The sequence below is a fragment of the Panthera leo genome, chromosome B3 (assembly GCF_018350215.1).
Source record: "Panthera leo isolate Ple1 chromosome B3, P.leo_Ple1_pat1.1, whole genome shotgun sequence".
In the NCBI taxonomy this organism is placed as follows: domain Eukaryota; kingdom Metazoa; phylum Chordata; class Mammalia; order Carnivora; family Felidae; genus Panthera; species Panthera leo.
The window spans coordinates 120501279-120526716 of NC_056684.1; the positions used below are offsets into that span (position 1 = coordinate 120501279).

General features: G+C 39.6%; 1 protein-coding gene across 5 annotated transcripts in view; it reads left to right on the top strand.

Moving 5' to 3' along the window:
* The window catches only part of GPATCH2L (G-patch domain containing 2 like), a 74886-nt gene extending 60048 nt beyond the window's left edge, over nucleotides 1-14838 (top strand). For all 5 annotated transcript variants that reach the window (XM_042943863.1, XM_042943867.1, XM_042943865.1 and 2 more), the window contains one exon: nucleotides 14627-14838. In XM_042943863.1, coding sequence (XP_042799797.1) covers nucleotides 14627-14838 — 212 coding nt within the window. The remainder of the gene's footprint in view (nucleotides 1-14626) is intronic.
* Nucleotides 14839-25438: the final 10600 nt, after the last annotated feature.

A 25438-nucleotide genomic window follows, 5' to 3' on the forward strand; every position in this document is an offset into this window, starting at 1 on the left:
GCAATTTCTGTGGCATCTTCTTAAAATGACCTATTCTTGTTTTTGGAAGCTACTAGAGCAAAAGTCAATAAAATCTTCCAAACCTATGGCAGGTGTTGTCCTTTGTATGCCAAAGCAAAATGGATCCCTAAGGCGTGAGGACATGTACTTTGAATTGTTAATGGTAGTGACGGACTGTTCTGAACGTTGTGCTAAACGCCTCATAGACCTGCTAGCAATATAGCTGTCTTAACAGTTTGGGCCTTAATAAATGTCCCTTCACTCAGTAGATGTGAATAGAACACATTTTATGCCAAGCACCCTGCTTGCTGCTGAATATACAAAGAGGAAAGGCATTCCTGCTGTCATGATATTCATGGTCTTCTGAGGAAGAGACCAGGAGAGCAAATATTGTGATGTAGAATGATAAATTTTGAGATAAGAATACCAGGGTATCTTGGCAGCAAGGAGGAAGGCACCCGACCTCAAACTGAGTAGAGGGAAGATTTGAAAAATGCTGGACCACGTCCTGAAGGATGAACAGGAAGTTCAGTGAAGACGAGAGAATGAGGCCATCCTGCCTAAAGAGCATGGTTTGTATAGGGCACTGCATGTCTTGTGGTATGGCTGACAGCATAAAGGAGCAGGGAGAGGTAGGCAGGAGGCCAGTGAAGGACCCTGTGTAAACTGGCTTGCTTGTCGATTTGGTGAGCTGAGCTGTTACAGTATTCCTCTGCTGGGCAGTCATGGAAAGCCTACTGCAACTGGCCCATTGTGCAAACAAAGCCGGAACTGAGATGTGACCAGGTTTCCATCTCCTCGATCACCTCCCTGGAAGATATAACCAGATCCATCTATTTGTGGGAGCTACTGACGTGCTTAGGAGTAGAGGAAGCTGAATTGGAAATAACAGTTTGCACCATGGCTGGCTGAATCCTTCGTGTGTTCTATCCTGATGCCAGTCTGAAGTTATTCCTCTTAAACCACCTTATCTTGGTAGAATTTAATGCACACTGCAGTCATCTTAATTCCTAGTACTGTTCTTCAGTAGCAAAGTTGCTATTCTAAACTATGTGTTTGGAGATTTTTTTGTTTCTCAGTGGTGACCATAAATTTGTGTTGATCAACTCACACTCTATATTGGGAAACTCTGCAATCTTTGCAATTTCAAGGCTGCAGAAAGTATCCATAAGATAGAATGAATGCACCTGGCCCATATTAAGCATTGATTTTGGTCTCACTAATTCCATGCTATAAGTAAAGTTAGCTGAACCCTTTGAAATGGTGTAAAATGGAACCAATTAAGTGGTTTTGGCCAACAGTGGTGATGAATGGCCCTTTTTCTGGTGTCCCACAGTAGTTTGACTTAGGGCCTCCTCTCCACATTCTTTGGAGCTCTTGATTCAAACCCTTTTTTTAAACAAAAAATCTTTTAGTTTGAAATAAGTTTAGACCTAGAGGAAAGTTGCAAAAATAGTACAGAAAGTTGCCATCTGCCCTTCTCCCAGCTTCTAGTGTTAACAACTTACATAGCCGTGATACAGTTATTGAAACCAGGAAATTAACATTGACACAATCCAGTTAACTAAACTACCTGCTTAGTTGAATGTCATCAGTTCTCCCTGTTACGTCCTTTCTCTGGTTAAGAATTCAACCCAGGATCCATTTGTATTTGGGTCTGTTTCTGGGCTTTGGGTTCTATTCACTGGTCCGCTTATCTCCTTGTACACAGTAGCACACTGTTTTCAATAATAGACACTTTATAGTATATTTTAATATCTGGTAGAGCTAGTCCCCTGTCATAATTTTTCTTTTCCAGTGTTTTCCTGGCTATTCTTACATGTTTGTTTTTCCACGTAAACTTTAGTATCAACGTGTCTAACTGAGATTGCATTACATTTATTAGTTTACTTAGAGAGAACTGACGTCTTTACAATGTTGAGTTATCCAAATTACCCAAGAACAGGGGATGTATTTCTACTTGTTCAAGTCTATTTTTGTGCCTTTTCAGTACTGTTTTAAAGTTTTACGTATATCTTATTAAGTTTATCCCCTTGTATTCAATTCTTTCTTGCTACTAATGGGGTTTTCTCTGCTATGAGGTCTTCTACTTGGTTATTATTCTTATATATGCCTTTTGATTTTTGTATATTAACTTTATATCCTACTGCCTTCCTGAATTCTTTTGATTTTGGGGTGACTTTTATCACTGGTCCTCAAGGGTCAAAAAAAAATCTTTCTAAATGTATTGAACAGTAGCAAGTAGAAGTCGAGAGTGCTTTGAAAGCTTAACTTTGAGTGGCAAGTGAGATGAAAGCCTCCTTTCACCCTGAAAGTATCTGTGGAGACCTGGTCCCTTGAGTCTCTGTCATGGTGACTGTGATAGGTGCCAGAGGTAAAGCAGGGCCTACTCAAAGCAGAGCGTTTAGCCTGAGATCTCCCACGAAACAGGGACCCTCAAAGTGCTACCCTCACAGTAGAAGCATCAACACTAAGTAAACCCACCAAGCAGAAATAACAGCAAGATAGCATGCCTTTATTGATATTGGCCTTGGGTGGAGGAAAAGTTTGTTTGTTTGTTTGTTTGTACCTTAAAATGTTTAACAAGTTGTCCCTTATAGAGTTTATGGCCTAAGTTCATCCTACTGGTGTGGTCCAAAATACTGCAAATGGGAATTTCATTTACAGTAAACCTAGGTCAGTAGTGACCTCAGAGGACTAGCAAACACAGATTCTCTCAAAAGCAATAAAACTTCAATCAGGGTATCTAAGAACTACCACAGATAAAGTTAGAAAGAATATGAGTAGCTCACAGTTAAAAACCACAAACCAAAGGAGGAATCAAGGTCCCATGAGTGAGAGGCATCAGAAACAACATACAGGAGAGTCAGACTCACAGACATATTAGATATTGTACTTACTGCCACATGATATAAACTAAATGTTTTAAATATATTTCAAGAAATAAAAGAGAGACTTCAAAACACCAGGCAACAGAGGCATGTAATTTTGAAAGGAGGTGATGAGAGAGTTACAGTGTCCTACTGTCTTTCAGTTGTTCAGGAGGAGTTAGAGTCTTACCAATTTGGGGCCTTAGGTATGTAGACATTTTAAAATATTTGGAGTAACCACTCAATAAATATAGAGAATATAGCACTTAAGTTAACATGGGAAGGATGATAAAAAAGAAGCTAGAAAGGTGAGAAAACAAAAAGCATAAAATAAGATGGTAAAAGAATTCAAATATGTCAGTTATAAGTGTTAATGAACTAAACTCTGCAGTTGAAAGATAAAGCCTGTAATACTGGATTTAAATATCTACCTATATGCTATTTATGAGAGGTACTTGGAAAACTTGGTCACAGGGAGATTGAAAATAAAAGGATGAAAAAAATATAAGAGGAAGATATCAGAGAAAGTAATCTGTACGAAATTAGAAACTTCGGCTCCATTACTGATAAATGGTTCAATTTGCCAGACATACTGATTTTCAGCTAAGCTTGATAATAGAGCCTCAGTATATACATAAGCAAAAATTGGCAAAACTAAGTTTAAAATATCTTTTAGTAATTGATACAAGTGGACAGAAATTGTTACCTGCAAAATATACCAAAGCAAAATACAAGTGATAACAGGATAACATATTTGCAGTTTATTTCACACATTAGGGGCTAATATTCCTAATTTATGAACACCTTTTTAAGATAAAGGTTTTGGGGTGCCTGGGTGGCTCAGTCAGTTAATTGTCCAACTTCAGCTCAGGTCATGATCTCATGGTTGAATTTGAGCCCCGTGTCGGGCTCTGTGCTGACAGCTCAGAGCCTGAAGCCTACTTTAGATTCCGTGTGTCTCTCTCTCTGCCTCTCCCCTGCTCATGCTCTGGCTCTGTCTCTCAAAAATAAAATAAAATAAAAAACAATTAAAAATTAAAGTGGTTTGGGGCACCTGGGTGACTCAGTCGGTGGAGCATGTAACTCTTGATCTCATGGTTGTGGGTTCAAGCCCCATGTTGGGTATGGAGATTACTTGAAATCTTAAAAAAAATAAAAATAGAGGAGATCCTATAGAAAAATAGGGAAGAGATATGAACAGTTTATAGGAAAAAAATGCAAATGTCCCTTAAGCTTTTGAAAAGACAACTTAATTATTTGATTTTCACAACAACCTAATGAGGTAGATATTCTTATCTTCCCCATTTTTCAGAGAAGGAAACTGAGTTACAAAGAGGTAAAGCATTCTACCTGAACTCAAATACTAATCAGTTATGGTTCTAGGATTTGAACGCAGTCAGGCTGGCTACATATCAGAGTAATTCACCATGACTAAGTGAGGCTTGTTTCAAGAACACAAGGGTCATTTAATATTAGGACTAGCTGGGTGTTTCCTTAATTTGAGAAAATATATTTATCTCAATCCAAAGCCAGCATCACGCTTAATTGAGAATTAGAGAAACAATTTTTTAAATTAAAGTCAGGAACAAGACAAAGATGTCCACTAATCATCACCATTGTTTAAAACTGTTCTTCAGGACTTAGACAAGACAATTAGGCAAGAGAAAGAAATTAAAGGTAGAGAAATTAGGAAGAGAGGATAAAATTATAATTTGCAGATATGATTGGACTGTCAAGCTAGAAACTAAAAAGGAGTAACCAACTTAGAACAAACTTAGAAATGAAACAAGAATTTAATAAATTAGATGGGTACAAAAGTAATTTTTAGAATCAACAGCCTTTGTATACACAATGTCTGATTACATGCTACAAAAAAAGAAAAGACCTACTTTATAATAGCAGCAGAAAACAAAAGATATAAAATACTTAGGAATAAGCCCAAGAAGTAGAAAAGTTCAAAATGCTAATGAGGGACACAAAACAAGACTTGAACGAATGGGAAGAAATTCCATGTTCTCGCACAAGAACAATGAGCCTTGTAATGACGTCACTCTCCTTAATCTATAACTCTGATATGATATTCAATAAAAGTACCAGGTTTTTAAAAAAAATTTTTAATGTTTACTTTTGAGAGAGACAGAGTGCAAGTGGGAGAGGGGAAGAGAGAGAGGGAGACATAGAATCTGAAGCAGGCCCCAAGCTGTCAGCACAGAGCCCAACATGGAGCTCGAAGCCATGAACCGTTAGATCATGACCTGAGCCCAACGCTTAACTGGCTGAGCCACCCAGATGCCCCCTTTACCAATTAGATTTCTAAAAAAGATTTACACAAACTAATTCTGAAGTTCATATGGAAAACCAAGCAAGGATATGCAAGAAAGAAAGGGATGGTGATAGAAGGAGATTAACTCTATAGATGTTTAAAATTTATAAATCTATAGCAATTAAAACAGTGTGGTAATAATTTGTGAATAGCCAGATCAATAGAAGAGTTCAGAAACAGGTCTAAATACATACGGGAATTGAGTGTATGATAAAGGTGGCTTTTCAATCAGTGAGGAAAAGACTATTGAGAGGGAGATCACTGGGTAGTGTTCTGGAAAAAAATTAAGGTGGATCCACACTTTACTCCTTGTATCAGGACAACTTGCAGGCAGTTCTAAGGCTTTTTTTACACTTAAGTGTAAAAAATAAAACTCTGAATGTACTAGGAAGAAAAAAGAAAATTTTCTTATGACTTGAGAATGGGAAAGGACTTTCTGAGTCTGCCACAAAACCCAACAGCCTTAGAAGAAATGATTGCTAGGTGAGACTTTGTAAAGATAAGAGAGTCTCTTCATGGCAGTAGCATCATAAGCAAATGCAAATGAGAACCTGGGTGAGATATGTGTAACTCCACCAAGATAAGGGCTAATTTGTCTAATTTTATAAAAGGAACCCCTCAAATCAAAAAGAAATAGATCAGCAATCCAATATAAAAATGGTCAAAAGAAATTAACAGATACTTCATAGAAGAGAAAATACAAATGACTCTTAAGCATGTGAAAATATGTGAGCTAAAGCTCACTTGTAATAAAATAGATTTTTCACCTATCAAAAACAATAAAGTTTGATAATACACTATAATGGCAAGCATTGTAAGAAATTACAATGGACATTAGACAGTTATTTTGAACTAAATTACAAAAAAAATTATGACATCAAAACTTGAAGAACAAAGCAAAAGCTGTACTTAAAGGGAAGTACATATAATAAATCTGCATATAATAAAAGGAAAGAAAGGCTAAAAAACAATCTGAAGAGTAGAGTAGGAAATTTAATACTGGAAGAGGCACTTTCACACATTGCATAAATTAGTACAAACTGTGGAGGCTGGCAGTATCTATCAGATGACAGGTACATTACATCTTTTAACCCAACAATCCTAGGAATTTTTCCTACAGATACATTTGTATTATGTGCAAAATGACTTATGGGCATGGCTGATCATTAGAATTCACTACAGGTGAGTTAGTTTCACTGCACACTCAGGGGGAAGACACAGAAATGCTTGAATACAGAAGGTGAGGATCATTTGGGATCGTCTTAAAGAGGCCGCTTACCACATTGATGCATATTTTTAAAAACCGAACTATATGTTGCTTTCAAGGGGCACACTTTTTAAGTGTAAAGACAAAGAAAGATTGAAAGTTAAAGAATGGAAAAAGATACACCAACCAAGAGCTAACCAGAAGGAGGCTGATGTAGCTATACAAATATCAAAGTAAGTCAAGAAGCATTACTAAACATACAGAGGGACAGTTCATAAATAAAAACATAAATCCACCAGGAAGGTATAATAATATAAAAATAACATTATACTTACAAAAAATAAGTATAATATTTGGTGCATGTGTTGATGCACCTAATACTATAGTTTCAAAATATAGAGCAAAATTACAGAACTATAATAAGCTGATAGTAACAGATAGTGGAAAAGTCATTAAGAATATGAAAGATTTCAACATAAGTAATAACTTTAATCTAACTGATGCACATACCATACTACAATCAGTATTGTCAGGATATGTGTTTTTTCCAAGTGTCCATAGAGCATTTACCAAAATTTACCATCTGTTGGTCCTTAAAGCAAATCTCAACAAATTCCAAAGAGTGAAATCATCCAAAATAGGTTCTCTGACCAAAGTGGGATTAAGGTAGAAATTAATAACAAAAAGATAATTAGGGACTCCTCAAATATTTGAAAATTAAGCAATATACTTCTAAATGACCAATAATTCAAAAGAAATTATAATGGACATCAGACAGTTATTTTGAATTGTTACAATAAAAATAATGACATCAAAACTTGAAGAACAAAGCTAAAGCTGTACTTAAAGGGAAGTTTGTTTCTTTAAATCTACATATAATAAAAGGAAAGAAAGGCTAAAAATCAATCTAAAAAGTAGAGTAGGAAATTGAATCTAATTCTAGAAGAGTAAAGAAAATAATAAAGGTAATAAATTAATGAAATAGAAAAAAGTATATAAGAAAGTCAACAAATCTAGAGCTGGGTTTTTTGAAAAGACTAATAAAATTGATAAATTGCTAGCAAGGAAAAAAACCACTGCTAGACTAAGAAAATGAGAAAAAAGGTACAAATTAACAATGCTATTAAGTAGATATTATGAAGAACTTTATACCAATCTGAAAATCTACATGAAATGAAATTTCTATGAAATTACAGTTTACCAACTGAAGAGGAAACAAAGTCTGAATGTTTTATAGCTAAGAAATTGAATCTGTAACTAAAAATTTTCAGGTGTAGATTTCTTTACTAAATTTCTAAGCATTTTAAAGGAATTAAACTGATCTTACACAGACTCTTTCAAATCAGAGAAAGAAAAAAACAATTCCCAGCTCATTTTGAGACCACCATAATTTTAATACCAAAGGGTGACAAGTACATTATAAGAAGTAAAAATTATGGACCAATATCTCTCATGAACATACGTACAAATATCCTAAACAGAATCTTAGTAAGTAGAGTCCAATGATATAATTCTTTTCAGTAATATAATGTTGGCTTAATATTACAAAATCAAGCAGTATTTTCAAGTGGCTCTGGGACAACTGAATATCCACATGCAAGAAGGTAAAGTTGGATTTCTTCATACTCCATATGCAAAAATTAATTCAAAATGGATCAAAAACCTAAATGTAAGAGTTAAAATTTAAAACTATTAGAAGGAAATAAAAGTATAAATCTTCATGATCTTTCATTCGACAGTGATTTCTTACATATGACACCAAAATCACAAGGAACCAAAATAAAAATGGATAAGCTGGACTTCATTAAAAATTTAAACTTTTGTGCTTCAAAAGACAATAACACAAAGAAAATACAACCTACAGAGTAGGAGAAAATATTTGTAGCTCCTATAACTGATAAGTGTCTAGTATCCAGAATAGATGAATTATTCTTACAACTAAACAAAAAGGCCAACAGAACAACTAAAAAAATAGGCAAAAGGATTTGAATAAACATTTTTCCAAAGAAGAGACACAGGTAGCCGATAAGCACATAAAAAAATGTTTAACATCATTACTCATTACAGAAGTGCAAATCAAAATCACAATGAGATACTACCTCACACCTGCAAGGAAGACAATAATAATTTAAAAAAAAAAATGCAGGGATGCTTGGCTGGCTGGGTTGGTGGAGCATGTGACTCTTGATCTCCGGATTGTAAATTTGAGTCCCACACTGGGTGTAGAGATTTCTTTTTTAAAAAATCCTTTAAAAAATACAGATAATAACAAGTGATGATAAGGATGTGGAGAAATTGGAACTTTCATAAATTGCTGGTGGGAATGTAAAATGGTGTAGCCACTTTGGGAAACAGTTTGACAGTTCCTCAAAAAGTTAAGTGCAGTTTACTATATGATCCAGAAATCTTACTCCCTATATTCATAGCAGCATTATTCATAATAGCCAAAAAGTGGAAACAACTCAAATGTCCAACTAATGAATTGGTCAACAAAATGTGTTATATCCATATGACAGTATCATTCAACCGTGAAAAGGAATGAAGTACTGATTCATGCTACATGGATGAACCTTAAGGATATTATGCTAAGTGAAAGAAGTCTGACACTAAAGCATATTGTATGATATGATTCCACTTATATGATTATATGATTCCACTTATAAGTGAAATGTCCAGAATAGGCAAAATTTATGTAGACAGAAAGTGGATTCGTGGCTTCCAGAGACTGGGGAAGAGGGTAATGGGGAGTGACTGCCAATGGATATGGAGTTTCTTTCTGGGAATGATTAAAATGTTCTGGAATTAGATACTGGTGACAGTTGCACAGCTTTATGAATATACTGAAGACCACTGAATTGCACACTTTAAAAGGATGAACATTATGGTATATGAATTATATCTCAATTTAAAATCAGCGTATTTAACCAAATTAGCATCATAAAGGAGAAAAAGAATGAGATCACCTCAATAGAATGATGTAGAAAAAGCATTTAATAAAATCAAATAATTACTCATGATATATACTCAACACACTAGGAATAGAAGGAGATGTTCTTAAACTGGTAAAGATCATCAATAAAATATCATAGTTAGTAGCAAAATGTTGAAAGCTTTCTCCCTGAGATTAGGAATACCTGCTGGGGCACCTCTCTGGCTAAATTGGTGGAGCATGCAACTCTTGATCTCAGGGTCGTAGATTCAAGCCCCATGTTGGATGCAGAGATTACTTAAAAATAATAAAATCTTTAAAAAAAAAAAAGGAATACCTTCTAATAGTACCTGCAATATTGTGCTGGAGATTGTAACTGTTGTAATAAGGCAAGAAAAAAGGTTATAAAGACTGAAAAGGAAGAGATAAACTGTCTATTCACAGATGATATGATTGTTTATGTAGAAAATCCTAAAGAATCTGTGGCTTAGCAGGATTACTACAAATACAGTGGTGCCTAGGTGGCTCAGTCAGTTAAGCATCTATTTTGGCTCAGGTCATGATCTCACGGTTGTGAGATCAAGCCTACATGGGGCATGGAACTTGCTTGGGATTCTCTCTCTCCCTCTCTCTGCTTCTCTCTCTCTCTCTCTCTCTCTCAAATAAATAAATAAACGTAAAAAAATACAAATATATCAAAGTCCCTGGATTCATGGTGTGTGTGTGTGTGTGTGTGTGTGTGTGTATCTCACTATATATGTACTATATTACTATATCCTGTAACTGCTATGAACAGAATATGAGTAAGCAATAAGTAGAAAGTGAAATTTTAAAACACCATTTACAATGACATTAAAGATATAAAATACCTGGGAATATATCCGATGAAAGATGTGCAAGGTCTTTACAGAGAAAACATTATTAAAAGAAAATTTAAAAGACCTACATAAATGGAGAGATTTGCTGTGTTCATGAATTGAAAATCTCAAATGTCGGTTCTTCCCAAATTAGTCTATAGAAGGAATGCAGTCCCGGGGCGCCTGGGTGGCTCAGTCGGTTAAGCGTCCGACTTCAGCTCAGGTCACGATCTCGCGGTCCGTGAGTTCGAGCCCCGCGTCAGGCTCTGGGTTGATGGCTCAGAGCCTGGAGCCTGCTTCCGATTCTGTGTCTCCCTCTCTCTCTGGCCCTCCCCCCGTTCATGCTCTGTCTCTCTCTGTCTCAAAAATAAATAAACGTTAAAAAAAAAATTAAAAAAAAAAAAAAAAAAAAAAGAAGGAATGCAGTCCCAGTAAAAACCACAGCAGTTTGGGTTTTGGGAGGAGGGTAGGGGTTGGAATTAAGTTAATTGTGAAATTTACATGAAAATAGTAAAGACGAGGGTGCCTGGCTGGCTCGGTCTGTAGAGCATGTGACTCTTGATATTGGGGTCATGAGTTCAAGTCCCACGTTGGCCATGGAGATTACTTAAAAAAGAAAAAAGAATATGTTAAAAACCCAAGAATAGAGTAGATGCTCTTGAAGGAGCAAAGCTCCTTCAAAGACTTAACACCACTAGGTATCAAGACTTCTTATAAAGCTATAGTACTATGTGGTATTATTAGTGCACATATTGACAAATACACCAATGGCACAAAATAGACTGGAAGCAGATCCACACACATACAGTCACTTGGCTAAAAACAAAGGTGACTATATTGTGCAGTAAAGAATAGACGACCTTTTCAATAAATAGTGCTTACTCAGTTGGATATTCATTTGTGGTATAAATATGGATCCCTATTTTCACTACTTAAAAACCAATTCCATAAAGATTACATCCTAAAGGTGAAACGGTAAAAACGACAAAACTAACAGGAAAAAAAAAAAAGAAAATATCATATCTCCAATGCCTCGAAGTGGGGTAAGATTTCTTAAAATATAAAAAATATTACCTAGAAAGTTAAAAATTGATGCATTGGATTACATTAAAGTCAAAAGACCCCACTGAGAGTAAAAAAGCCAGCCACAGGGTAGGAGATTATATCTGCAATACAAATATCTGACAAAGGACTTGCATCCAGAACCTTTTTTTAAAAAAAATTATTTAAATTCAAGGTAGTTAACATACAGTGTAGTATTGGTTTTAGGAGTAGAACCCAGTGATTCATCACTTACGTATGACACCTAGCACTCATCCCAACAAGTGCCCTCCTTAATACCCATCACACATCTAGTCCTTTCCCCCACTCCCCTCCCCTCTAGCAACCCTCAGTTTGTTCTCTGTATTTAAGAGTCTCTTATGGTTTGCCTCCCTCTCTGTTTTTATCTTATTTTTCCTTCCCTTCCCCATGGCCATTTATTTCATTTCTTAGATTCCACATATGAATGAAATCACATATTTGTCTTTCTCTGATTGACTTATTTCTCTTAGCATAATATACTCTGGTTCCATCCATGTTGTTACAAGTGGCAAGATTTCATTCTTTTTGATCACGGATAATATTCCACTCATTGTATGTATATAGAATGTAGAATATATTATACACCACATCTTCTTTATCCATTCATCAGTCAGTGGACATTTGGACTCTTTCCATACTTTGGCTATTGATGAGAGTGCTGCTATAAACACTGGGGTGCTTATGTTTCTTTAAATCAGCATTTTTGCATCCTGTGGATAAATAGTAGTGCAATTGCTGGGTCGTAGAGTAATTCTATTTTTAAAAAATTTTTGAGGAATGTCCATACTCTTTTCCAGAGTGGCTGCACCAGTTTGCATTCCCACCAGCTGTGCAAAAGGGTTCCCCTTTCTCTGCATCCTCACCAACATCTGTTGTGTCCTGAGTTACTAATTTTAGCCATTCTGGCAGGTATGAGGTGGTATCTCATTGTGGTTTTGATTTGTATTTCTCTGATGAGTGATGTTGAGCATCTTTTTGTGTGTCTGTTAGCCATGTGGATGTCTTCTTTGGAGAAGTGTCTATTCACGTCTTCTGCCCATTTCTTCACTGGATTATTTGCTTTTTGGGTGTTGAGTTTGATAAGTTCTTTATAGATTTTGGATACTGACCTTTTATCTGATATGTCATCTGCAAATATCTTCTCCCATATGGAGCGTTGCCTGTCAGTTTTGTTGGTTGTTTCCTTCACTGTGCAGAAGCTGTTTGTCTCGATGAGGTCCCAATAGTTCATTTTTGCTTTTGTTTCCCTTGCCGCTGGAGACATGTCTGGTAACAAGTTGCTGCAGCTGAGGTCAAAGAGGTTGTTGTCTGTTTTCTCCTGTAGGATTTTGATGGTTTCCTGTCTCACATTTAGGTCTTTCATCCATTTTGAATTTATTTTTGTGTATGGTGTAAGAAAGCAGCCCAGTTTCATTCTTCTGCATGTCGCTGTCCAGTTTCCCAGCACCATTTGCTGAAGAGACTGTATTTTTTTTCCCATTGGATATCCTTTCCTGCTTTGTTGAAGATTAGTTGGCCATACATTTGTGGGTCTATTTCTGGGTTCTCTATTCTGTTCCATTGATCTAAGTGTCTATTCTTCTGCCAGTATCATACTGTCTTGATGATTACAGCTTTGTAATGCAGCTTGAAGTCTGGAACTGTGATGCCTCCAGCTTTGGTTTTCTTTTTCAACATTACTTCGGCTATATTCAGAGTCTTTTGTGGTTCCATACAAATTTTAGGATTGTTTGTTCTAGCTCTGTGAAGAATGGTGGTGTAATTTTGATGGGGATTGCACTGATTACTTTGGGTTAGTAAAGATTTTTTAACAATATCTGTTTTTCCAATCCATGAGCATGGACTATTTCTCCATTTGTTTGTGTCTTCTTCAATTTCTTTCATAAGCTTTCTACAATTTTTAGCATACAGATCTTTTACCTCTTTGGTTAGATTTATTTCTAGGTATATTATGGTTTTGGGTGCAGTTGTAAATGGGATTGATTCCTTGATTTCTCTTTCTACTGCTTCATTGCTGATGTATAGAAATGCAGCTGATTCTGTACATTGATTTTACATCCTGCAACTTTGCTGAATTCATGGATCAAGTTCTAGCAGGTTTTCGATGGGGTCTTTTGTGTTTTTCAGGTAGCACTTTTAAAAATAGATTCTGTGGTGTTTCATGTTGATTCACATATCACAAATTAACGTGATACACCACAGAATCTATTTTTAAAGCTGCTACAAATCAGTTAAAGCAAACAGATAATCCAACTGAATAATGGGCAAATGACTTGGACAAAGCATCACAAAAGATATCTCAATGGCCAATAAATGTATGAAAATGTACTAAATATCATTAGTCATTCATGAAATGCAAATTAAAACCCCAATGCTATATACCATTACACACTGAACAGAATGGCTGAAATTAAAAAGATTGACAACATTGAGTACTGGTAAGGATGTGGACCAGCAGGCAATCCCCGAAGCCTGGCAAACCGCCTTGGAAAGTTACTTAACAATATCCATTAAAGCTGACCAGATGCAAACCCAACCACTTAGCAATTTAACTTTTAGGTGTATATTCAGTAGACATGTAAACATAAGTGCACCCAAATACATGCACATAGCAGCTGTATTCATAGCAACCCAAACTAAAAATACACAAACGGCCATCAACAGAATGAATTCATAAATTGTGACGTCTTCACACAATGGAATGCTGTATAGAAATGAGGATTAACAAACCACATGCAGCAACATGGATGAATCTCAGAAACATAATGTTGAGCAAATGAGCCAATGCGTGAGAACATATTGTATCATTCCATTTATATGAGGTTAAGAACAAGCAAAATAAAATTCTCTGAGCGACCGACTTCGGCTCGGGTCACGATCTCATGGTTTGTGAGTTTGAGCCCTGCGTCGGGCTCTGTGCTGACAGCTCAGAGCCTGGAGCCTGTTTCGGATTCTGTGTCTCCCTCTCTCTCTGCCCCTCCCCCACTCATGCTCTGCCTCTCTCTGTCTCAGAAATAAATAAACATTAAAAATTTTTTTAAAAATGTATGTGAGCATAGATAGGTAAGTGTTTTTGAGTAGATGAGGGGGATGTATAGAACCCATCTCCCCATCAAGCTCAGGACCTGGGCAGGAAGTACTGGACAGAGGTCCTTGCTCCTGAGCTGTCTGAGGGGTCCTCCCTCCCCGCAGTTTGGAGATCCTTGAGACCTCCGGGCATTTCCTTTCAGAATCAGCCATGGAACCCTATGTATTTTGCCATTGTTTCAAAAGGAACTTCCACAGCCATGCTGGAGTCCTGCCCCTGAGTATTCTGACCAGCATCTGTTCTGATTAGGATAATGTCTCTTCCTACAGGATATCCCTGGTTTGGGACTAAACGACTGCCTGCAGATGTCTTCAGCACCCCTCTCCACAAACTCAAAGGTCCTGAGCACTTGTCCGTATGGACTAGAGCAAACAGCCCAGGCTGCACAGAAGTGATGTCGATGGAGCCCCAGAGTCTAGGGGAAAAGGACTCAGGCACAAGTGACTGTGACCAGCTGAGGGGGGTAGAACCCAAGGCATGAAGCAGATCCCCTGTGGGGAGAAGAATCCAGGGTTGTGTAGAGGAACTGCCTGAAGACTATTCTAGGATGTTCATGTACCACCGTCTGGCTGGTAGCATTGTTTACAGGTCATTTCTGAAATAAGTAACAAAATTAATCATGTCCCTGCTAGGACACAAGCTTTTATTCCAAGGTATTAAAAAAGTAGCTCATGTTTGTAACACATACAATCCTATATATATAGCAATGCATACGAAAAGCATACTGCTGTAACTCTAGTTATCCACATGGTGAAGGTATGCAAAAGATGAGCTGCTCCATTCTTGCTACAAGCAGAAAACAGACCCTCAGTCCTGCCCCTCCAGTCTGCACCACAGGGACCCAACACGGAGTCTGAGAGCTGGAAAGCCCACTGGAGATCAGCCGGTCCGGCCTCTCTCAGGCAGAAGGCTCAGCCCACGATTCTCAGCCCCGGGGAGTAAGGTAGGTGGAAAAAAATCTATTCACTTCTCCTGGGGTAACTCCTACGTGAAGGGGAAAAATAGCAATAGATAATCCTAGAGCTTGCCGGGGGCATCGCTCCTTTGTGGGTCTGTGGGGCTGCATGCAATACTGAGGAGGTTAAATGCTAATCAAATGCCCTTTCTGGAACCAAAAGGTGAATATAGCTCTAGGTACCAGGATATTACTGGTTTGCACCCCCACTTCAAAGACAATAAAGTAGTATTGCTTTAACTTCACCCTGAGACCCCAGAGGGAACCAGAATTCTCCTTTCTGTTAGATCCGAGATCCTCAAGCATTTTGTTTCAAATGTTGGGTTCCTTCTGGGGAGGGAGGAACATAAACACTTTTGGTGTTTGATTTGTGTGTGTGTGTGTGTGTGTGTGTGTGTGTGTGTGTACACAAAGAAAGGTTGCTTCTTGCCTCTCACCTCCCTGCAATACAAGTCTTTGCCTCTTTCTCTGAACTTGTAACTTTCAGCATTGTGCCAGGGGGCATGCAGTTTCTAGGTTGTCGGTTTTCCAAGGTCATCCTTTGAGATTAGCTGACTGCTGGATGCATCAGTAATAAGTCAGACAAGGGTTTCTTAGACTGACTTAGTAGGCTCTTCCCCTCTGATCTGAACCTGCTAAGGAGTCTGTGCATCCTGTAGCCTCTTAGTGACTGTAAATTTCTGAAAGAGAATGAAAGCAGAGTTTAATAATTCCTAGCGCCTGGTCCTTCTCTCCTCTCCTCACCCTCCCTGTCCTTTGGTGAGTGTGAAAGGGTGTGACAATGTCTGGGGGAGTTTGTGGAGAGAGAAACAGTGGCCTGTGGGTTGGCACTCAGAAAAAGAGGTTATCCTAGGATGAAATACAAACCATATCACATTGATTTTCCCTTTGGGGGGCCCGGATATCACATCCTTCCATTTCCCTCTAGTCCCTGCCCGCCATCGACAGGGAAGCATTAACAGGGAATAATCAATGGCGTTCTGTCCTGAAAATAAAAGGCTTGTCATGTCTCTCCATTTGGTGGAATGGATGTGGGACCAGGGGTCATGTGGCCAGCTTCCATCTGTCTCCTGACACAGGCACTGACTCAGACATGCTTTCCATCCAGAGGGCTGCAGCCCACAGCCAGGTGATTGCAAACTCTCCATGGGCATCAAGAAAAACAAGACTTCAGTGTCTTTGAACTCTTGTGTCAGGAGCTTGGCTAACTATCAACATGGCAGCTCAGGGGTGGCTATACTGAACTTTAATTTCTGGGTTACGTCATGGATTGATGTTCCCTAACATGATGGATGCTGTGCTTGCAGGCAAAAAGACTATGTATTTACTCTTTTGCAAAAGAATCCCAGAAATCCAGAATTAACAGGGACTTAAATCTGTGATCCAGTCCCGTTCCCCATCTTATGTGTCAACTTGTCACAATTTTCCTGATAAACTCAAAGGTTGTCTGAATGCTACTGCCTCCCAATATTGTTCATCCGTAGTCGGAAATCTCAACTCTTAGAAAGCATTTTCTTGTGCTAACCAAGATCTGTTTTCTGGTGCTCATGGCCATTACCCCTTGTATCTTTTCCATACGTTCACACTTCTTTCACTTAGACCCGATTTCCACTTGGTTCCCAACTCCTGATTCTTTGCCATTCACAATCCTGTTAAGTCCCTTTAGATTTAACCCTTATATTTGGTTGTTCATCAAAGGCCTTGACTTGGAAGCATGCCAATGGCCTTGCTTTTCAAACTCCTTGGATAGCCTCACTGTCCCTGCCTAATCCCCGACCCTTCACCTCAGAAGTGGGAAATATCCACTTCTATTTTTTATACTTGTGTTCACTTAGCTGAAGACTCAGTTTGCTGGCTTCAGAAGACATCCTTTGGACTTGTTTTAAAATAACACTAATTTAAAATCTCTTTGCATTTTTGATGCCTGCTATAGCTAAAGCCATATTTTTCCATACTGTACGTACACGATTTGGTTTTTTTTTTTTTTTTTTTTTTTTTCAACGTTTTTTATTTATTTTTGGGACAGAGAGAGACAGAGCATGAACGGGGGAGGGGCAGAGAGAGAGGGAGACACAGAACTGGAAACAGGCTCCAGGCTCCGAGCCATCAGCCCAGAGCCTGACGCGGGGCCCGAACTCACAGACCGCGAGATCGTGACCTGGCTGAAGTCGGACGCCCAACCGACTGCGCCACCCAGGCGCCCCATACACGATTTGGTTTTATTTGGACCTACTTGAAGAAAAGTACAAAAACTGCTCTTACATCTAATCTCGTTAGATTAGTTTGTTGTTCCACTTTGCAAAGATCTTTTAAAATCAGATCCTGATGTTACACACATACACCTTCATTCATGGATTTGGTGAATCTGCAGATTTGACAGGCATACCTTTTCTATGTTGGTCTCCATCCCTGGCAAAAATGAGAGGGTGAGATCTAGGACAAAGCCCTTGAATAACCTTTAGAAACTTCTCATTAGATTAATATTCATGAGGCAATCGCATTGGGTATGGTAGTTACTGATCCCCTTAATTAAACTAGCATCTATTTAACTAATTAACTAATTAAACTAGCTGTGTTCTGAATGATGAGGATTATTTATTGAGACTTACTATGTGCCAGACAGTGTTCTGGTGCTTTATGTGCATTGTCTCAATTAATCTGCATAATAACGCAGTGGGGTAGGTACTAACATTATTCCCATTTAACAGATGAGGCACGAAGAGGTTAATTAACTTGCCTGAGACAACAGAGCTATTAAGTGGCAGAGCCCAGATTTGAACCCACGTATTCTGAGTCAGAATCCATACTGTTAACCACTTTGGTATATTTCTATCTCATCCTCCACAGGGTAAAATTCTTTGTCAGGTGCCTGTGTATTCTGGCTCCTTCAAAAGCTGCATGCTTATGAAAACCGACATGAGAACTGGATTAAGCCACTATGAGCAAGAGCGTCCAACCTTGGGGCCTCTTTCCAGCCTGCCTTCCACTGGCCCCGTTTGCCATTGTTAGCTCAGTGCACCCTCTGACTTGACTGTAATTGGATATGGGATAGGTGGATAGATAAGATCATTTTCCTTCCTAGATGGCATCCAACTGAGAGACCCAGTAACCAGAGAGATAGAGACCCAGATGTCAGCTTTCCAACTAAATGGAATGCAGGGCTTTAGAGTTGCCAAGTGGGTTGCATTTCCCTTCTTGAAGGAAGCCGCCTCGAGACAGGGACAGAGTCCACCCCATTAAGTTACTACACATCAGAAAGCAGTGACCCCTGTGAGCAGGCAGCCTTCAAAAGAGAGCCCAGAAGGCACAGGTGGACATGCTCTTTTCCTTCTCAAAATGCACCAGAGAAGTTTTTCCTCCTCCCATCCCATTAATAATAAGAGTAAGCATCTTACCATTACTGAAGCATTTTCCTATTCATTCTGTCGTTCAGTCCTACCCCAACAGTTCTGTGGGAGGAGTGTTTTCTTCCTGAAGTCCCTCCACATGTTAACGTGGGCCCCTGAAACAGATTACCCCTGGGACCCAAACATGGTTCATTCACCTTGTTTCCAGCAACAGGTCTGGTTTGGGGGGTGCAGTGGGGAGGGGGAAATCTCTCCTCCCCTTCCCAAGGGGTGGGCACACTACTAAAGCTCAGCACCAGGACTTACCGTCCCAAACTTCCAATCTCGACTAGATTAATTATCAGGACAGCCTCCAACAACAAGAGACAACACCGCACGTCCACATTCCAGGAGGAGTGCCCTGACAAGACAGTTGTTCTAGCCAGTTAAGTCTTGCCCCTCCTCAGCCTGCCTCTCCACACTCCCGTCAGTTCTGTGAGTTCACCGATAGTTCCCCAGGAAATTCCACTGTTTCCCGTCAATACGTGAAAAGTCTATTGCACATACTAATATAACCGTAAGAGAAATAAGATACAAATTTTGGTAGTTACCAGGCTCTGACCCAGCCTACCCCGACTCAGCTTCCAGCCCCATTAACACAATTTTCCAGGTTTCCTGACTGGCACCTCTTCCAACCTGCTTCTACGATCCTTTAAGGGATAGCCCAAACTTGTGCCCGATAGGAGGTGATTGGGAAATGCTTTGTTGAATTACAGATAGACCTTATCCAAGGATCTAATAATCACAGCAAAGATGGAAATGATGTCAGTTTGTTGCATGTGTGTGTTTTGTGAATGAATCCGTACAACAGCCCAGTGTTTACCACTTTGTTTCCTGAGTGCTTGGAGGTTATTTAGAATTTGAGATTCTTGTTTGGGGGTCAGTGATAAGCCCCTGTATTTTCAAAATGGACCAGAAGTGGGACCTTGGGCAAGCCTATTTGAACCTCAGCGCGTTCGTCTGTAAGATGGATGGAATAATTGTGTCTATCTTATAATTTCAAACCTCTATATGGGACTTTGCAATTTAGCATTTATTCTTTCATTTGATCGAACCATATTATTTATTGGCAAAGAACAAACAAGAATGTGTGTGAAAATGCCTAGTGAAATGTAACGCACTATATCTAGGCTACTAGTTTGTTATAAAAGCTCCAACCTTCATCTTCTAGAATCTTCTACTCGCCTGGTTGCCTGCAAGATCCCTGACAATAATTTAGCAATCCCATTTGCAAGGGTTATCAGCATCCTGGAAAGTAATTCATTGAGGTAAGCGACTTTAATTCATTAGAGTAGCCAGAGAACAGGTGCACTTTTTATAATCTCTTCACTCGGGGATTTAATTCTCTCTTATCAACATTTGTGTTACCCATTTCATGGTAGAAGATGTTATTTGACAGAAAAGATGGAAGCAAATTAAGGGTATAGAAGTTCTGCCTTCTTTCTGATAAAAATCACTGCCATTCATAAACTGTGGCTCGTGTCATCTTTGTTTTTCACCTGGCCCTAAACTTAACTTTAAAAAGCAGAAACGATTTTTGATGCTTTGGGCTCTTTTTGCAAATTTCGACTCATTGCTGGCCTCAGCCTCCTGGCACTCTTTAAACCACAGCCCATCTTGTTTATTCGTTTTTGTTCACATTCCACTCTGCCAAGATTTTGAAGAACAGAAGCCCGTAAGAATAGATTCATTATTTGGGGAAGTGTGTTGAGCACTCGTTCAGGTCAAGTCCCCTTTGTCTCACTCAAAGACTGAAGCCTTAGTGCTAACCTGGAAGTGATCCCAAGGGTTTACCAGGCCATATGAAGTGTCAGAGACTCACATGAACTGTTACCATGAACTTCTGTTTTATAGCACCGCCTGTCACTGTTCTCTGCACTTCCTGCTCCTTGCTCTCTAGGTCCTTGGTTCTGTTTCTTCTTTCCACCCTTTATATTTGTGCTTGTCAGAATGCCGATAGCTGCTTATATTTCCTTTTGTTTCATCTCCCTTTCCTTTCGGTGACATCTTTAGTCACATGGGTTTGAGCTTTTGAGAGGTGCCCAGTCATGAACTACCTTTCTTAAGCTACAGAATCATTGCTAATGTGGCTAAAATTTAGTAACCAAATACACACACATTTCTAATTATCAAAGTAAGTTGTACATAGTGGCATCCTGTACACCATTTGAAAAGTTTAGAGAAGTAGACATTTTTTTTTTAATCTTAGCACCCAAAAGAGCACTCCTTGGCATTTTTGTATAATTCATCTGGACATTATGCTACGTGCCTATAGTAATAATATGCATCAAACATTTTGCATTGGGCATGTTACATAGTCTTTGCCCTATTAATATATAAATTCTTTATAATGCTATATTTAGTGCCTGCATAATACCGTGTACGTGGAATATACAGTGCTGCTATTAATTGAACTATTATTCTGTTGTTCCCAAGAATTTTTTTTCTATTTTGTAAATAACCCATGCAAAATTAGAGGAGGCACAATCCACAAGACTGCCTTCATCTCTGGCACCCAACTGCGAAGTTAGGAGCAGTTTACAAGTTGTAAGTTTGGGAGTTCCCAAGACTGCCCTGAGTTTTGATAACTCACTAGGGGGACTCACAGACCTCACTGGTAGCTATTATATTCATGGCTATAGTCTATTACAACTAAAAGATACAGATGAAAACAGCCATGGGAAGAGATTTCAGGAAAGTTCCAGACATGGATTTGTCCTCTTCCCATGGAGTCATAGACAGCATTACTTTTCCAGCAACCCTGTGTGACAACATGCATGGAATGAGTATTGCCAACCAGGGAAGCTCACCTAAGCCTTGATGTCCAGAGTTTTTTGTTTTGTTTTTTTTTTTAATTTTTTTTTTAACGTTTTTATTTATTTTTGAGACAGAGAGAGACAGAGCATGAATGGGGGAGGGGCAGAGAGAGAGGGAGACACAGAATCAGAAGCAGGCTCCAGGCTCTGAGCCATCAGCCCAGAGCCCAACGCGGGGCTCGAACTCACAGACTGTGAGATCGTGACCTGAGCCGAAGTCGGACGCTTAACCGACTGAGCCACCCAGGCGCCCCAATGTCCAGAGTTTTTATTGGAACTCCATGGTTGACAGCCTGTGTGGCTGATCTTTAGTATCCAGCCCCTCTAGACTGGATGTGTTAGACTGTCCGTTAGCCAAGGCCCCCATGTAAACAAAGACGCTCTTACCAGGCAAAACATTCTAAAGACCTAGGGATCACTTCCCAAAGCCGAGGGCAAAGGCCAGAGTGTTCTTTGGGAAAGGTGAATTCTCTACTATATTCCTGTAGTAAATATCTTTGTGCATAAACTTTGTCCACTTTGTTGTGTTTTTTTTTTAACTTTTTTTTTTTAATTTTTTTTTAACGTTTTATTTTATTTTTGAGACAGAGAGAGACAGAGCATGAACGAGGGAGGGGCAGAGAGAGAGGGAGACACAGAATCGGAAGCAGGCTTCAGGCTCTGAGCCATCAGCCCAGAGGCCGATGCGGGGCTCGAACTCACGGACTGTGAGATCGTGACCTGAGTTGAAGTCAGACGCTTAACCGACTGAGCCACCCAGGCGCCCCAACTTTGTCCACTTTGAAAGCTATTTCTTTCAAGTTTATTTATTTTGAGAGAGAGATTGAATGAGCATGATTGGGGGAGGAGCAGAGACAGGGAGAGAGAATCCCAAGCAAGCTCCATGCTCAGTGCGAAGCTTGACACAGGGCTTGATCCCGGGACCGTGAGATCATGACCTGAGCCAATATCAAGAGTCAGATGCTTAACCAACTGAGCCACCCAGGTGCCCCAATGGCTATTTCTTTAGAGTACATTTCCAGAAATGGAATTATTGGATGAAAGGATATGAACATTTTTAAGACTCTTGATACATATTATCAAAATGCTTTCTGAAGAGTGTACCGATTTATACCCCACCCCTCCCCCATCCTTTCCCAACAATGCATCAGAATATCTGTTTTATCACACCTTTACTTGCAATGGGTAGCATCACCAAAAAAAAAAAAAAAAAAAAATTCTGCCAATTTGATAGACACAAAGTGGTCTCACATGGTTTTCATCTGCATTTCTATGATTACTATTAAGAGTATATACCGATACATTTATTTTTTAAAGCTTTTGTTATGCAGGATTTTGAGCACCCACAAAAGTTGACAGAATAGCTTCATGAGCTCCCATATGCCCATCATCCCAGCCCCGTAACCACCAACCCCTGGAAATTCTGCTTCATCCATATCTCCACCTTCTCTCACACCAGTAGGTTTTTCAAGAAAATCTCTTAGACATACATCATTTTATCTTTACTATTTCAGTAAGAAATTCCAAAAAACTAAGGACTCTATTAAAGAGACAAATACAATCACCATACATTTAAAACTAACAATAATTTCTTAATGTCATCAAATATCCAGTTGAGATTCACATTTCTAATTGTTTCTTAATTATCAGAGATTTTTCTTTTACATTAAAAAAATCAGAATCCAAATGAGGTCCAGAGATTGAAATTTGTAGACACATCTTTTAATCTGGCATATGATCTTTAATTTACAAATAGATCCCGCTCCTTCCTCCTTCCCCCATCCCTCACCACTTCCCTCTTAAGATAGGACTTACTGTTCATTGCTGTAACCCTCCTGGGTGCCTATAACAGAGTCTGGCTCATAATAGATGTAGTGGGCAGTCTCTAAAATGTTCCCATGACCCCTGCCTCCTGGTCTACCCTCTTTGTACAGTCCCCTTCTCTTGACTGTGACTTCCTCCTAACCAATAGAATATGGCAAAGGCAATGAGACATCACATCCATGATTGCATTATCCAAGACTCCCTTGCTAGCAGCCTCTCTCTCCCTCCTCCTCTCCCTCTGCCTCTCTCTTTTGCTGGCTTTGAAGAAGCAGAGTTCCATGAAGTGAGTGACCCTATTGGAGAAGTTCATGTGGCAAGGAACTGTGAGTGAGCGCTCTCTAATTGTTGAGGGTAGACTCCAGCAAGAAACTGAAACCCTCAGTCTGGCAGCTACAGGGAAAATCTGTGGGAGCTTGAAAGCAGATCTTTTCTCAGTTGACCCTCTGAGGAGACTGCAGCCCCAGCCAACACCTAGATTGCAGCCCGATGAGACCCTGAAACAGAGAACTCAGTCAAGCTGTGTGCAGACTTGTAACCGACAGAAACTACAGATTATGAATGTGTGTTGTAAACACACTGCTGAGTTTGTGGTAACTAAGTGGTATAATAACTGAATGCAGCAAGTGTGCGCCATTTCTAGGTTGAACTGATTAAGTGAATACATAAGAAGGCTAGTTAGGCACCGGTCAGAATACTCTGCTTTTAGGTGAGTAGGTCTTCCAGCCATTGACCACACGGTCAAATTCCACCACCACCGCACTGCCTCTTCAGATGGTTTGTGGCCCCCATCTTCATTGCTTGAGTTGATCAGTCCCTCCTTCTAGCCAGGCCAATTATGGTATACTCTAACATCGCCCCATGCCATTCCTGAACCTTCCCTCATCATCTCCTCTCACACTGCTCGCACTGACCTCAGGGTGAGTTTCCAGAGGGTAAACCTCCTCATGAGAGCCCGCCTAAAGGCTTGTATCTTCTCAGTGGACCTCATAGTTCCTTCTGTAATGTGGACGACATTGAGCAGATGGTCTTTGGGTATCCATCTGCATTTTATTTGCCCCACAACTGTTTCTCCCTTTGATAAAATGTCCCTTCTCCTCTAGACACAGCTTCCCCAGTCTGACACCGGATGGTTGAAAATTGCTGCAAACAGCTTTAGAGTGGGACATAACCGTGCGGCCTTTTGCTGTCTCTGTGTGGTCACTATGCCGACAGGCCACCCTGGGAAACTTCCTTGTCCTTCCGCCCAGCAGCGGCCATTCTCCTCTATCTCCACAGCCCAGGGCTCCATAAACCCTCTGTTCTCCTCATGTTATTCCAGCCTGTGTTTTTAAAAGCAATCATTGTCAGAATATGCCATTTAATATGTTTTCACTTTTTACCGTAAAAAGAGAAAGCAAGGGCTGGTGGTAAGATTGCAGCCGAATAATGAAAGAATTTCTCACAGCTGTTCGGGGATATATATTTTTCCTGCAGTGGAGCGAGACGGATTCCCATCACAGCCCAGAGACTTGTTCCATGAAATCCCTCGTCTGTCATGTTCTGAGGGGAAGGGGAAGGTGGAGAAGTGTCATTATGGATGTCACTGGGCTCAGAAGTGACTGGTCAAGGTTGACACTGTAGTCCTGACGGAGCTGTTGATGGGAATTTTCCTGGGAAACCCTGCTGGCTGGTGGGGTGGGCAGCTCCAAACAGCCCCTGCTATGTGGCTGATTCCCGATTCCTTTCCCATCAGCCTGCCTTGAAGCTGACATGAGGTCCTCCAAGGTAGCTACCTAAGAAAAATACCCCTTGATCTGTTCCAAACTAGATAGACAGCAGATCACAACAGTAAGCATTCTCTGAGTTTGGCAATGAGCCTGCACCAGATGCCCGTAATTGTCTCTCCTTTCCTGTCCCCAAACTGCTGGCCTGTCTCCCTGGGACCCTGAGCAGAGTGGAATCAGCGTGGTTTCTATCTGTAGCCTGCGCATTGCACTTAAAGGGAGAGCTGCCTGGCTTCTGGGTGGCCTGCATCAGGTTTGCCAATCCAGTGTGGATGCTGCTTTAATCTTAAAATGAGAAAACTAAGGAAGACAGAAATAGGTCCATCTTGTAAGACAG